General features: G+C 46.5%; 2 protein-coding genes across 3 annotated transcripts in view; one reads left to right on the top strand and one right to left on the bottom strand.

Moving 5' to 3' along the window:
• Positions 1-15,732, top strand: part of RNF168 (ring finger protein 168) — a 222,749-nt gene that overhangs the window by 30,344 nt on the left and 176,673 nt on the right. The gene's annotated exons all lie outside the window — the stretch shown is intronic.
• The window catches only part of GK5 (glycerol kinase 5), a 107,472-nt gene that overhangs the window by 4,582 nt on the left and 87,158 nt on the right, over positions 1-15,732 (bottom strand). The window contains exons 12-15 of one of the 2 annotated variants that reach the window (XM_075340966.1): positions 8,143-8,237; positions 1,947-2,050; positions 323-382; positions 111-244 (exon numbers count right to left, since the gene is read on the bottom strand). In XM_075340966.1, coding sequence (XP_075197081.1) covers positions 111-244; positions 323-382; positions 1,947-2,050; positions 8,143-8,237 — 393 coding nt within the window. Of the gene's footprint in view, positions 1-110; positions 245-322; positions 383-1,946; positions 2,051-8,142; positions 8,238-15,732 lie in introns of those variants that run through there. The other variant, XM_075340967.1, reaches the window with a different exon arrangement.

The raw sequence follows: 15,732 nt of genomic DNA, 5'->3' as shown, positions 1-15,732 counted from the left end.
GGAAATCTTGCTTTGCTGAACGAGTAACTTGGTTAACAAGCATACTCCCAGAACGGATTGTTCTCGTTAACCAAGGTTCCACTGTACTCCCCTTATATATAAGGACTTACCTACTGCCAGGCCGGCTAAAAAAGCAGCTCCCAGGGCGGACATGTCTGTGTGCTTTGGTTTATCAATGGCTTGGCCAAATAAATCTGAGGTCATCTGCATCACAAAAGCATTGTTACTGACTCCGCCATCAGCCCTGCCGTGTGCAAGAACAGCCCATCAGAAGAACGGAGACATGTGCCACGACGTAGCTATACACTGGCTGAACACATACCTTATCCTTGAGATTCTAATAGATGTCTCCCTCTGCATGGTGTCATAGAGCTGCCTATTCCTTTAAAAAATATGATAACATAATTACTAGAAAAAAATATAAGAAAAATAGGAGGTGGCTTTATACTAAATATAGTAACCACATCAGGCTGCACCTTAAGCGCCCCTAGTGGTGGCAGGAGGCAACCATACTCCTAGAACTTGGCTCTACAGGCAATTTAGAACATAGAAAAACAAAGTTTAATCCTGAAAAGCAAGTTTGCGCTCGACTTTCTTTTTCCATCTACTGTCATGCTCCTGCTGTAAGAGTTTTATCTTACATAATGTACAGCTCCTTTCCATGGAGCTCAGCCACTATTGCTTGTCCAGACACTGGCCCAGTATGAGCAGCAGCTACATTCCATGAAAGGGGTTAACTTTTAAAGGGAACCTGTCACCGTTTTTTCGGCATATAAGCTGCGTCCACTACCAGCGGGCGCTTATATATAGTATTCTAACATGCTGTATATAAGAGCCCAGGCCGCAGTGTACAACATAAACACTTTATAATACTCACCTAACGGTCGCGCTGCAGTGGAGTTGGGCCATATGGGCGTCTCCGTTGTCCGGTATCAGCCCCTCCTCTTTCGGCCATCTTCGTCCTCCCTCTGAAGCCTGTGTGCATGTCACGTCTACATCATACGCACTTGCTGGTCCTGCGCAGGCGCATTACAATACATTGATCTTCCCTGATCAGGGAAGATCAAAGTGCGCCTGCACAGGACTTCAATGCCGGCGAGTGTGGATGACGTAGACGCGTCATACATCCCGGCTACAGAAGGAGGGTGAAGAGGGCCGAAACAGGCAGCGCCGGCACTGGACAACGGAGACGCCCATATGGCCCAACTCCACTGCAGCGCGACTGTTAGGTAAGTATTATAAAGTGTTTATGTGCTACACAGAGGCCTGGGCTCTTATATACAGCATGTTAGAATGCTGTTTACAAGCGCCCACTATGGTGGCCGCAGCTTATAGGGCGAAAAAACGGTGACAGGTTCCCTTTAACGTCCGAGTCAGTTCTCTTTAGACCACTGATTTCTTTCTATACAGTAGTTATATGCTCCTCACCTTCCCCCTCTGCTCCTGACAAGCTGCTATTATAAATCTTGCAAGATCACCAGCCCTCAGCACTGGCTTTTCCCAGAGCAAGTCCCTAATCATGGCTCTCACTATCCTGAGAGGTGTGCTTGTTCAAATGCGGTTATCTCAATGTTTAAATACAGTGAAAGCAGTGCACACACTCCAGAACAAACTACTAAAAGCTTAGTATGTTACAACAGAACTTATGCCGAGTTTTATAGTTCTACTAATACTACAGCTCTACTATTCCCCAGAGCTGTCACTCAAGGAGGAGAGCCCGCCCTGCCAGAAACCAGGAAGTGAGGAGACTGTAGAGCTTTGAGCTGCTCAAGAGACAACTCAAGAATACCTCTAAAGTTGGAATTCAAATTAATGGTCACAAGTTGTCTCTTTTAGGCACATTTAGCAGAGTTAATTATCGTAAATTTCTGCTACATTCCTTGGTTGGATGTTCTAATCTAGTTAATACACATTATTAAGTTTTAAAAAGAAATTACAATCTTTACCTAAAAGCTACGGACTCCAGTATGGCTCGTACTAGATGGCACTTTGTGGTGGAAGGCTTCAATCCCATGAAAGAGGCACACGCATATGGATCATTCACTGGAGCCTAAATACACAGACAGAATTTAGCATAAAGATCACGCTCCCCGCCACTGCCTTCCATAATATAGTAATAGAGAGGCACTTACATACATGTACCGGCAGCAGGGAGGGAGAAAACAGACACGTTACAAGCAGACAGTACAGACTATATGCATTATCTCTGTGTCTAGAGATGTATATGCATATAATACAGACGTATGATGGACACAGAGCTGCAACGCACAACATGGAGAAAATGATGGAGACCAGGGCTGATGAACAATGTGACCTAAACCACAGAGCATTGTATGGAATGCCATATGGAAGAAATATATTAAGCCCGTATTCATGACTATGGTAAACTAAAAAGTGATCATGCTTCAGTCATAGCATCGCCATTGATCTACAATAGACATAGAATATAAAAAAAAAAAGGAAGAAAAAAATGGGAAACAAGCCGATGAAAACCACACACGGTGGATTGCCACTTAATTGTTTTTTGTCTTTTATTATGTTCTACATGATGACCCATCAGAGGGCAGAATGTTATTCAGTAGAGGCGCAGATTGATATACCGGTCTGTAGAATTAAATTCTGTATAATGTTGATTCATTCGTTCATTGAAATCTCTCCTCTAGTAGTCCAGTGGGCGGTCTCTCAGTCATAGCCATTGTTGTCAATGATTAAATAGAAACACCCACTGGGCTCTTTAAAGAGCAGGAAAAAAAAAAAAAAAAGTTAGATTGAATCCTATCCCACAAAACTATATATCAATCTACTCTGCTCCTCCTGTTCTATAGACCATGTCCTGCATATTACACACCATGTTCAACATGGCAGGTTCCACTTAAAGGGCTTATTCCTTTTCAGAAAATGTTGGTCCTATGGTGCAGTTTGTTATAAACATACTATGCTGTACTCCCCTTCCCCAGGTCCAGTGCTAAGTCTCTGCTGTTCCTCCTGGTGTCTGATATTGCCAACCGCATTGACATCCCATTGACAGCATGGTATCCAATCAGTGAGTCAGCGGCTAATGAGCGGAGTGTTCCATCTACATGGGAAGAGCCCTACGCCAAAATCAGACAACGAGAGCTGCGGCAGTGGAACAGCGGTGGACTAGGGGACCTTGGGCAAAGCACAACTTTTTCTTTTTTTCCCCAGGAACTGGAAATCTAAAAGGGGACAACTTTTAAGTTAAGCTAGTATGTGATCCAGCTGGATAAAGAAGTATAAATCCTTCTTTTATAATAAGGGCCATTACGTTTGAAACTACTTATGGCTGTTAAAAAAAAATTAAAAAAAAGTATACATGCACCCTTTTCCGTCCCCACAATGTTATTTTCCCCAAAAATGCTGTGTGTGAAAGCATCTTTAGAGAAGTTCTAAACTAAAATATTACTCTACTAACAAAGCAGCCACCCCAAATTGGTACTGTACAGCTATTGAGCACATAGCTGCCCAAAAACACCAGGCAAGTTCATAGTGACCTGTGTATATACTGTATATGTAAGTATATAACCCCTCTCTATCACCATATGTGACTTAATTGTAAAACCATGCACAGTGAGGAAAATAAGTATTTGATACACTGGCCATTTTGCAAATTTTCCCACCTGCAAAGAACGGAGAGGTCTGTAATGTTTATCATAGGTACACTTCAACTGTGAAAGTCAGAATCCCCCCCAAAAATCTAGAAAATCACATTGTCTGATTTTTAAATACCGTATTTTTCGGACTATAAGACGCACTCCCCCCCCACCCCCCAAATGTTGGGGGAAAGTGCGGGGTGCGTCTTATGGTCTGAATGTGGCTGCGGGGAATGAGGGTGCTGCGGTGGAACGGGTCATCGGTGGCATGAGCAGGCTGTAGCAACCTGCCATGACCACGTGGGCCCCCTCATTTCATATGCACGCCCATCCTCCCGCCCATCATCTCTCAGCGCTAAAGCCAGCGCTGACAGGTGGGCGCATAATTAACAGCCGACCCACATGATCACCCCTGGCAACTACAGCCTGGAGTGATCATGTGCGGCTGTATTCACTGCCCTCCGTGCATCATTATCAGCGCGGGGTGCAGTGAATCAGTGTACTCACCCATCACCGTGCGTGGAGCCGTCCCCCTGCAGCATCGCAATGTCTTCCTGTCTGTGCCGGTCAGCTGATCTGTGTAGAGCGGTGAGCACAGCGATGACGTCATCGCTGTGCGTGCCGCTAGTGTCCACACAGATCAGCTGACCGGCAGACAGGAAGACATCGCGATGCTGCAGACAACGGTGACGGCTCCACACAGCGGCGCTGCAGCTGAGACAGAGAGGAAGCTGATCGGTGCTGCAGGGAGTGAGGAAAGGTCAGTATAAACGCTTATTTTTTTTTCTGTGCCAAAGGATACAGGTCATATACCAGGATGGGGGTATGTTATGAGCAGGACGGGGGTATATTATGAGCAGTATGGATGGGGGTATATTATGAGCAGTATGGATGGGGGTATAGTATGAGCAGTATGGATGGGGGTATATTATGAGCAGTATGGATGGGGGTATATTATGAGCAGTATGGGGGTATATAAGCAGAATGGATGGGGTATACTATGAGCAGGATGGGGTATATGAGCAGGATGGGGGGTATATGAGCAGGATGGGGGGTATATAGCAGGATGGGGGTATATGAGCAGGATGGGGGGTATATAGCAGGATGGGGGTATATGAGCAGGATGGATGGGGTTACATGAGCAAGATGGGGGTAGATGAGCAGGATGGGGGTATATTATAAGCAGGATGGATGGGGGTATATTATGAGCAGGATGAATGGAGGTATATTATGAGCAGGATGAATGGGGGTATATTATGAGCAGGATGAATGGGGGTATATTATGAGCAGGATGAATAGGGGTATATTATGAGCAGGATGAATGGGGGTATATTATGAGCAGGATGAATGGGGGTATATTATGAGCAGGATGAATGGGTGTATATGAGCAAAATGGGGGTATATGAGCAGGATGAGGGTATATGAGCAGGATCATATACAAGGCAGGAGGATCGTTACCAGAATGAGGTACCTTAGTAGAGAATTTGAGGACATTACCCCCCATAACAGTGTCAGCAGCAGATTCTCGCCCCATAACAGTGTGTCATGACCACATTTTTTGGTTAAAATTTTATTTTCCCATTTTCCTCCTCTAAAACCAGGGTGCGTCTTATGGTCAGGTGCATCTTATAGTCCGAAAAATACGGTAATTAATTAGCATTTTGTTGCATTAAATCTGTATTTGATCACTGACCAACCAGCAAGAATTCTGGCTCTCACAGACCTGTTATTTTTTTCTTTAAGAAGCCCTCCTAGTCTGCACTCATAAACTGTATTAATTTCACCTGTTTAAACTCGTTACCTGTATAAAAAAAACACCTGTCCACACACTCAAATCATACTGCAACCTTTCCACCACAGCCAAGATCTATGATTTGCTTAAAGGACACTAGGGAAAAAAATTGTAGACCTGCAACAGGCTTGGATGGGCTACAGGTCAATAGGCCAGCAGCTTGGTGAGAAGGCAACAACTGTTGGCACAATTGTCAGAAAAGGAAGAAACACAATGACTGTCAATCTTACTCGGTCTGGGGTTCCATGTAAGATCTCGTCTCGGGGGTAAAAAGGCTTCAAACAAAGGTCAGGAATCAGGCCAGAACTACACAGGAGGACCTGGTTAATGATATTAATAGACCAAAGTCTCAAAAATTACTATTAGTAACACACTATGCCATCATGGATTAAAATCCTGCAGGGCACGCAAAGTCCCCCCTGCTCACGCCAGCACTTGTCCAGGCCTGTCTGAAGTTCACCAATGACCATCTGGATGATCCAGAGGAGGTATGTGGTCATATGAGGCCAAAATAGAACTATTTGGTATCAAATCCACTTGTGTTTTGAGGAAGAAGAAGGATGAGTACAACCTCAAGAACACCGTCCCAACTGAGAAGCATGAGAGTGGAAACATCATTCTTTGGGGGTGCTTTTCTACAGTGCACCAGACATATGCACCGTATTGAAGGGAGGATAGATGCGGTCATGTATAGTGGAATTTTGGCCAACAACCAACTTCCCTCAGTAAGAGTAATGAAGATGGGTCGTGGCTGGGTCTTCCAGCATGACAATGACCCTAAACACACAATTCAGGGCAACTAAGGAGTGGCTCCATAAGAAGCATTTCAAGGTCCTGGAGTTATCTAGCCAGTCTTCAGACCTGAAACCAATAATATCTGGAGGGCGCTGAAACTCAATGTTGCCTAGTAACAGCCCCGAAACCTGAAAGATCTGGAGAAGCTCTGTATGGAGGAGTGGGCCAAAATCCCGGATGCAATGTGTGCAAACTTGGTCAAGAACTAGAGGAAACATTTCTCTACCAAATATTAAGTTCTGTTTTTCTATTGTATCAAATAATTCATGTAACAAAATGTAAAATAATTATTTAAAAATCATACAATGTGATTTTCTGGACTTTTTTTTTTTTATTGTCTGTCACAGTTGAAGTATACCTACAATAAAAATTATAGCCCTCTCCATTCTTTGTAGGTAGGAAAATTTTTAAAACTGACTATCAAATACGTATTTTCCTCACTGTATTTTAGGAAATGTGAGCTCTCTCTGCCCATCTGAACATTTACGGCATAGAAAACTTCTTATGATCATGCAATACACAGGGAACAAGTTCAACAGTATAATTAAAAAGAAACTAGTCGTCATAGGCTGACTGCTGACATCTTGACACAGCAATGGTTTACTGTAAACTAATCCGCCATGGGTTTTTCCTGTAAAGGAAATCTGTCTGGTCTGATAACCTGCAGATATAGGGTTAATCTGCAGGCCAATAGCATTCTGAAGGTGTACGGTCATTGTACTGAAAGTCTGGCACCCAGGAGAAAATGAACCTTTTCTCCCAGAAGCCAGCAGCTTTCAGTCACTCAGACATGCCTGATGTAACTGCAGGCACTGCTCACAGCACTGAGGGCAGCGGCTGTAGGCACGGCACGGCCCGGCACTAACTGTCAGCCAGCTCATCAGTGCGCCAGGGGTGAGCTTGGTAAGCTGAGGAAAGAGCAAAAATAGGGTCTTACCAGATTTACAATTTGGTGTACAAGATATTACACTCACCTATCAGGGTTGTGAGAGTCACAACTCCTATGATGGCTTGTAAAATAATGGTGGCTGCTGCAGCCCCACGTGGAATACTATTGGCTACTGGAAGAGAGAAGTGGGCTTAATGCCGCGATGCTGCCAAATGAAGAAATTGTTGATTACTAATAAATTATTTTATTTTATACAGTAGGTCTATAGGTTTCAGGGATCCAGTCCCCTTGCTTCAGGACAAAAAACAGAATCAACGGGGTGAGCTTGGTGGCACTAATTGCTTTGGGCACACCTGCATGACTGAAAGCCGGTGGCTCATAGGAGAAATAGTTTATTTTCTCCTGGGTGCCGCGCAGATTAACCCTATATCTGTAGGTTATTGGACCTGACCGGCTCCCTTTATGGTAGTTCATGGTTTGCCGGGTGCCACATTTTCAGTCCTGTGGCAGTCACAGCTCTGGCCTTTCTCTTCATGTTTGGTTCATCTGAAGGCAGGAGAGAGAAGCCGGTGCTGACTGGGAGAAGGGTTCACGTGACGTCACAACCTCAAGGTAGTAGTGCAAGTGCCAACACTACTGGAACGTCAACACCACCAGAGGTGAATATTGTTTTTCTTTTAATGGGGAAAATATGCAGATTGAGAAGGAGTTGTCTGAGTAGCTATTAACCTGCAGGAGGGGGGTCAATCTGCAGGTTAATAGCGTTATCCGCCCTGACAGGTTCCCTGTAAATAATTGGCATACAAATTCTGCAGTTGAAATCTGCAGTGGAATAGCCAGCAGATCTGTCCCATTGTATTCAATAGAGCTAATCTCCACCTTTTCTACACAGAATCTGCAGCAATAAACATATACCTACAAACAGTATCCACAGTGTGTGAATAGGGCCTAAAAAATTCCATGCGCTGCTGGTGGCAGGTTAGCAGATTATGCCGGAATTTAACACTGGAATGACAGGTCCATGCCCCAGATGTGTCCTACTGCCCCATACTCACCTGCAGGCCTGTAAAGGAGGGCACAAAGTAAATCCCATCACAGTCTGGGACATCTCTGGCCATTAACTCCGTGTCAGCAAAATCTGTGAAAAGATCTTAGGAAAGGAGAATAATATTCAATAGGTGATCTCTAATAAGGAGGTCTAACAATATCATTATCATATCAATATCATCCGCAAGGACATGACCTAATTTAGCCTTAACTTTAAAGCTAAATTTCGTATTTAATTAGAACTTTCCAGGAAGCATCATTTTATTATTATTCTCTGACTCAGCTGTATGAGATCTTGTTTTTTCATAGATGCCTTGTATTTGGCAGTGGTACCATTTTGGCGTACAGGGTCACACAGTCAAACTATATTGATGCCCTTTTAATAAGATAGACCATGAATATGAGATTTGTGGGGTGGGGGGAAATACTCGGCACCCCCACCAGTCAGCTGGTATACAAGCTCCATTCAAGGAGTAGCAGCCACTCCTGGATCCTGCAGAACAGCTGCTATTCTCTTTATAGGATAGACTTGTGGATAGGTCATCGATATGCTGTAACTGGATAACCCCTTTAATTCTTTATGAGAAGAAATAGAATTAAAAAAATAAATAAATGCTGTTTTTTTGCTTTTTACATCTCAGAATATTCACAGGCTGCACACAAAAAATATTAACTTTATTATGTGCCTCAATACGATTAAGGAGATAAATTCATATATAGTTTTATTAATTTTGTTAAACAAAGAAAACAGCTTTGAATGTTATATTCTGCATATATTTTTGGATTTTTTTTCCACTGTGTTATATAGTTTTTTGTATGAACTGATACAATTACAAAGATATCTAATTTATCGGGGGGAAGGGGGTGGGTGGGGTTGGAGATGAAATGATCTCTAAAAAGGCATAAAGTATCTAATATATTAAAAATTAAAAAACGAAAAAGGGGCAGATGCAAACGTTTAGGCACCCTTGGAGATTAGTGGGCTCTGGTAACTTCGACAAAGGTTTCAGACCTTAATTAGCCTCTTAAGGTCATGGCTTGTTCACGATCATTGTTATGAAAGGCCATGTGATGCAAATGTCAAAGCTTTATGAAAACCCAGCCTCCTTTAACCTTGTGCCAAAAAACAGCAGCCATGGGTTCTTCTAAGCAGCTGCCTAGCACTCTGCAAATGAAAATAGTGGAGGCCTACAAAGCAGGAGTAGGCTATAAGAGATAGCAAAGTGTTTTAAAGTTGCCCTTTCCTCAATTTGAGATGTAAAGCTGGTGTCACACACAGCGACAACGACGTCGCTGCTACGTCACCATTTTCTGTGACGTTGCAGCGACGTCCCGTCGCTGTGTGTGACATACAGCAACGACCTGGCCCCTGCTGTGAGGTCGCCGGTCGTTGCTGAATGTCCAGCTTCATTTTTTGGTCGTCACTCTCCCGCTGTGACACACACATCGCTGTGTGTGACAGCGAGAGAGCGACGAAATGAAGCGAGCAGGGAGCAGGAGCCGGCGTCTGGCAGCTGCGGTAACCTGTAACCAGCGTAAACATCGGGTAACCAAGGGAAGACCTTTCCCTGGTTACCCGATATTTACCTTCGTTACCAGCCTCCGCCCTTGCTGCCAGTGCCGGCTCCTGCTCTGTGCACATGTGGCTGCAGTACACATCGGGTAATTAACCCGATGTATACTGTAGCAAGGAGAGCAAGGAGCCAGCGCTAAGCAGTGTGCGCGGCTCCCTGCACTGTGACATGTAGCTGCAGTACACATCGGGTTAATTAACCCGATGTGTACTGTACCTAGGAGAGCAAGGAGCCAGCGCTAAGCGCGGCTCCCTGCTCTCTGCACATGTAGCACAGCGACGTTATGATCGCTGCTGCGTCGCTGTGTTTGACAGCTAAGCAGCGATCATAACAGCGACTTACAAGGTCGCTGTTACGTCACAGAAAATGGTGACGAAACAGCGACGTCGTTGTCGCTGTCGCTTAGTGTGAACCCAGCTTTATTTAGAAATGGTAGTTAACAGGAACAGTGGAGGTCAAGATAAGGTCTGGAAGACCAAGCAAATCTCTGTGATAGCTGCTCGTACAGTTACTAGAGACGCAAATAAGAACCCCTGCCTGACTCCAAAAGACCTTCAGGAAGAGTTAGCAGACTCTGGAGTTGTGGTACATTGTTCTACTGTTCAGAAACACCTGAAAAATATGACCTTCATGGAAGAGTCATCAGACGAAAACCTCCTACATCCTCACCATAAAATTTAGGAGTATACAAAAGAACATCTAAACAAGCCTGAAATATTTTGTAAACAAGTTCTGTCCTTTGGACCAATTAGGTTAATATAGAAGTCTCTGGCCATAATGATCAAAGGTATGTGTAGAGAAATAAAGGCACAGAATTTCAAGAAAAGAACATATCACCAAACATTAAGCATGGGGGTGGATCAATCATGCTTTGGGGGTTTGTTGCGGCCAATGGCACAAGGGACATTTCACGGATAGAGGGAAGAAAGGATTCAATGAAATTTCAACAAATTCTTGATGCAAACATAAAACCATCTGTAAACCAAAATAAATCAGAAGTTGAAAAGAAGATGGCTTCTACAAATAATGATCCTAAAATACACAAAATGCACCATAGACTACCTCAAAAGGCACAAGCTGAAGGTTTTACAATGGCCCTCACAGTCCCCTGATCTGAACATCATTGAATATCTGTGGCTAGACCTCAAAAGAGCAGTGCATTCAAAACGACCCAGGAATCTCACAGAACTAGAAGACTTTTTGTAACGCTCACCCCTGACGTTGGCAAAGTGGCAAGTATCTGTGGACCCACTGGACCACAGAGGGGACTCGGGCTTACCCCTTAGTGGAAGGAGATTGACTAAATGCCTATTGCGAGAAGGACGCAAGATGCCACTCTCAGGGCAGTGACCGGAACTATGGCAGCTGACCCCCAGGGTTAGGGCGGACTCTGGTGCAGACATGCAGAGTCACTAGTTTAGCAGGTTCAGCCGGGACGGCTGAGGTAGATAACACAGCCAGGATGGATGGACAAAATCACTAGTGCACCAGGGACCATCGGGACAGCGGGTCACTACTGTAGACAGCAACCTCTGGCACAGCAGAGGCTAATAGCATGGTCTGGATGGATAGACACTGGGGTACCGATGAGGCAGGGAAACCGGAATGGCACAAGGTACACTGACACGGGCTAGGATATGAAACACTAATAATGTTGATCAGACACCACCCCTAGTGGGAGAGTGCCTTAAGTACATAGTGCCTTTCAGCGATAATTTCCTGGAAGTGCCTATGTGCTGGCCCTTTAAGAGCTTAGCAGTGGTGCGCGTGCACGCCATAGGAGCACTCCCAGAACACCTGTGAGGCGTGGACAGGCCCCGGGAGGATGAAGCAGGGGAAACACATGTGAAGGACCGAAGAGTCGCCAGGCAGCGTGGTGCGGGCTGGCCTCGGCATTGAGTCAATCGGTGTCTCTGCAGGGAGGGTGGTGAGCAGTACAGGGACGCTGGTGCTACACTTTTCCAAGGACAAATGGGTGAAAATCTCTCAAACAAGAAATGAAAGACTCTTTGCTGGCTCCAAAAACGATGATACTTGCCAAAGGGGGTGCTACTAAGTACTAATCATGCAGGGTGCCCAAACTTTTGGATAGGCCTGTTTTTCCTTTTTTTGTTAATTTTAAAATGTAAAAGATAAAAATAAAAAATTATTTTTTTCCTAAAACATAGGAAACGTGTAATCTTTAACTATGCCTTTTAGATATTTCATCTTCAGCTTGCTTAACTGTCCACAATACCAGTAATTTTGTCCATGAGTGCCTAAACTTTTACATGCCACTGTATGTCCCAATGTTGTCTCCTATTTGGAAGTATGTGAATATAATTTTGCATTAGGGTGTTAATGTAAAGTATTTTCCAGAGTATCCAAAGCTATGAAGAGTTTATGGCAAAAAAGAGAATTTTGTTACTTACCGTAAATTCTTTTTCTTATAGTTCCGACATGGGAGACCCAGACCATGGGTGTATAGCTTCTGCCTCCGGAGGACACACAAAGTACTACACTAAAAGTGTAGCTCCTCCCTCCGAGCATATACACCCCCTGGTAGCCAGTCCTAGCCAGTTTAGTGCAAAAGCTGAAGGAGGACATCCACCGACAAGTAGAGACAGAGCAAAACCCGGAACAACCGGAACCTCTGACTACAACAACAGCCGGTGAAAACACACGGAACAAGAAAACTGCCAACAGGCAACAGGGAGGGTGCTGGGTCTCCCATGTCGGAACTATAAGAAAAAGAATTTACGGTAACAAAATTCTCTTTTTCTTCATCGTTCCTTATGGGAGACCCAGACCATGGGACGTTCCAAAGCAGTCCATGGGTGGGAATAAACAGAAAAACTGAGAAGTAGGCGAAACCTAACTTCACAAATGGGCGACAGCCGCCTGAAGGATGCGTCTGCCCAAGCTCGCATCTGCCGAAGCATGAGCATGCACTTGGTAGTGCTTCGAAAAGGTATGCAGACTAATCCAAGTGGCAGTCTGACAGACCTGCTGAGCCGTAGCCTGTGCCTGAAAGCCTAAGAGGCATCGACAGCTCTGGTCAAGTGTGCCTTGATCCCCGGCGGGAGAGGCACTTGAGTACACTGGTAGGTATCGGAAATGGCCGACCTAATCCAACGAGCCAGGGTCGGCTTAGATGCCGAGAGGCCCTTACGCTGACCAGTGGTCAGCACAAAAGAGAGGTGCACCGCCTAAGAACAGCGGTGCGAGACACATAGATCCGGAGAGCACGCGCCAGATCCAGAGTATGCAACGCCTTTTCAAAGCGATGAACAGGAGCCGGACAAAAGGAAGGCAGGGAAAATGCCCCAGTTAAGGTGGAAGCAGAAACCACCTTAGGGAGAAAGTCCGGAGTCGGACGGAGAACCACCTTGTCTTGATGAAAAACCAAAAAAAAAGGGGTGACTCCGAAGAGAGTGCAGCCAAAACAGAGACTCTCTTGAGGGAAGTTATGGCCACTAGAAAGACCACTTTCTGTGAAAGACGAAACAAAGAAACCTCCCTAAGAGGCTCAAAGGGGGGTTTCCGGAAGCCGTGAGGACCGGATTAAGGTCCCAGGGCTCCAAAGGCCGCCGGTAAGGCAGAATGATGTGAGATGCGCCCTGCATGAAGGAGCGCACCTGAGCCAGCCGGGCGATACGCCGCTGGCACAACACTGACAGAGCCGAGACCTGTCCCTTAAGGGAATTGAGGGATAGTCCTAGCTGCAGACCGGACTGTAGTTAGACAGGAGGGTCGGCAAGGCCAAAAGGCCAAAGGATACTTCCGAGCTCGAGTCATAGTGGAGATGACTTCAGGAGGGATACCAGAAGTAGTCAAGATCCAGGACTCAAAAGCCACGCCGTCAATCTGAGAGCCGCAGGATTCTGGCGGAAAGACGGACCTCGTGAGAGAAGGTCTGGACAGTCCGGGAGATGCCATGGCACCTCTACGGACAGATGGAGCAGGTCAGGGTACCAAGCTTGCCTGGGTCAGTCTGAAGTAATGAGAATGACCCGACGGCCCTCCTTTCTGATCTTGCGCAGGACTCTGGGCAAGAGCTAGAGGGTGAAACACGTAAGACAGACGGAGCTGGGACCAAACTTGAACCAGTGCGTCTGCCGCAAAAACCTGAGGATCGTGGAGCCACGGTTTGACGGCTGAGATAATCTGCCTCCCAGTTTTCCACGTCTGGGATGTGGGCTGCGGATATGGTGGACTGGGAGTCCTCCGTCCACTGAAGAATGCGTTGAACCTCCAACATTGCCAGGCGGCTGAGTGTCCCGCCCTGGAGGTTGATGTAGGCAAACGCTGTAGCGTTGTCTGACTGGACTCGAATGTGCCTGGCCGCCAACAGATGGTGAAAGGCTTAGAGAGCTAGAAACACAGCTCTGATTTCCAGCACATTGATCCAGAGGGCTGATTCGGACAGAGTCCAAGTGCCCTGCGCTCCATGGTGGAGATATACTGCTCCCCAGCCGGATAGACTAGCATCCTGGTGAGGATCACCCGGGACGGGGCCAGGAAGGAGCGTCCCTGAGACAGAGGGGCCGAAGCCACCACTGAAACGAGCCCCTGGTCTGTGGCGAAGCCAGAGGAAGTCCGCTTGTTCCAACAGCGGAAAATATCCAGCCGCAGAGGACGCAGATGGAACTGGGCAAGGGAATCGCTTCCATTGACGCCACCATCTGATCCAGCACCTGTATTAGGTGCCTGATGGAACGACGTCGACCGCCAGCGGAGGGACTGCTGTTTGACTAAGGGCAGCTTCACAAGTGCTGACAGAGTCTCGAATTGCGTCCCTGGCTACGTGAACTTCTGGGTCGAAGTCAGAGTGGACTTCTGGGTCGAAGTCAGAGTGGACTTGGACAGAATGACAAGCCACCCGAATTGGTTAGAGTGGCGAGAGTGAGCGAGGCACTCCGCTAACAGTCTGCACTGGATGAAGTCCAGACTAGAAGGCCGTCCAGGACAAAAGGATCACTGCCAACCCCTAGAGGTGCAGGACCGCAATCACAGCTGCCCCGACCTTGAGAATACTCGAGGGGCCGTGGCTGACCCCAAGGGAAGAGCCACGAATTGGACCACTCCGATTGCAAAACGTAGCCAACGCTGGTGTGAAACTGCGATTGGCACATGCAGATAGGCATCTCTGATGTCGATAGATGCTAGGGAATCTCCTTGGGTCATTGATTGATCGCAGAGACTCCATGCGAAAATGCCGCACCTGAACATGCTTGAGAAGCTTGAGATCCAGGTCGGAAGGCACCGCCCTCTTCGGGGACTAGGAAAAGATTTAAGCAGAAATCTCAGAACCGTTCCCAGTCGGGAACCGGTACAATTACTCCATTGGCCTGCAAGAATGCCACAGCCTGTGAGAAGGCGGCGGCCTTGGAGCAGGGGGGAGTTGACAGAAAAATCTGTTTGGCGGGCTGGATAGAATTCTATCCTGTAGCCGTGGGAGATGGTATCCCGCACCCACTGATCGGAGACGTGTTAAAACCATACGTCGCCAAAGTGGGAGAGCCTGCCACCGACCAAGGACGTTGCTGGCGTGGCCAGATAGCCAGGAGGAGGCTGACTTAGTGGCAGCATCTCCTGCGGTCTTCTGAGGACGCGGCTTCGTGCGTCATTTGGGTTTACGATCCTTGGCTGAGCTAATGGACGAGGCCGAGGGCTTAGAGAACGATCAGATGGAGGAACGAAAAAAACGAAACCTCGACTGATTCCTGCCCTGGACAGGTTTCCTGGTTTAGGTTTGTGGCATGGAAGAACTCTTCCCGCCAAGAGCTTCCTTAATAATTTCATCCAGTTGTTCCCGAATAGTCTGGTCCCAGCAAAAGGGAGCCCAGCAAGGAACTTCTTTAGAAGCATCTGCCTTCCACTTCCGAAGCCACAGGAGCCTGCGGATAGCGAGCAAATTAGCCGAGGCCACCGCAGTGCGGTGAGAGTCTCCAGCATGGCAGACATAGCATAGGATGAAAAGACTGAAGTCTGGAAGTTAAGGCAACCATTTCGGGCATAGAGTCCCTGTGAGGGAATGCATTT

This window comes from Anomaloglossus baeobatrachus, chromosome 3 (genome assembly GCF_048569485.1).
Source record: "Anomaloglossus baeobatrachus isolate aAnoBae1 chromosome 3, aAnoBae1.hap1, whole genome shotgun sequence".
NCBI classification, from domain to species: domain Eukaryota; kingdom Metazoa; phylum Chordata; class Amphibia; order Anura; family Aromobatidae; genus Anomaloglossus; species Anomaloglossus baeobatrachus.
This window is presented reverse-complemented; position numbering and strand designations above follow the sequence as displayed.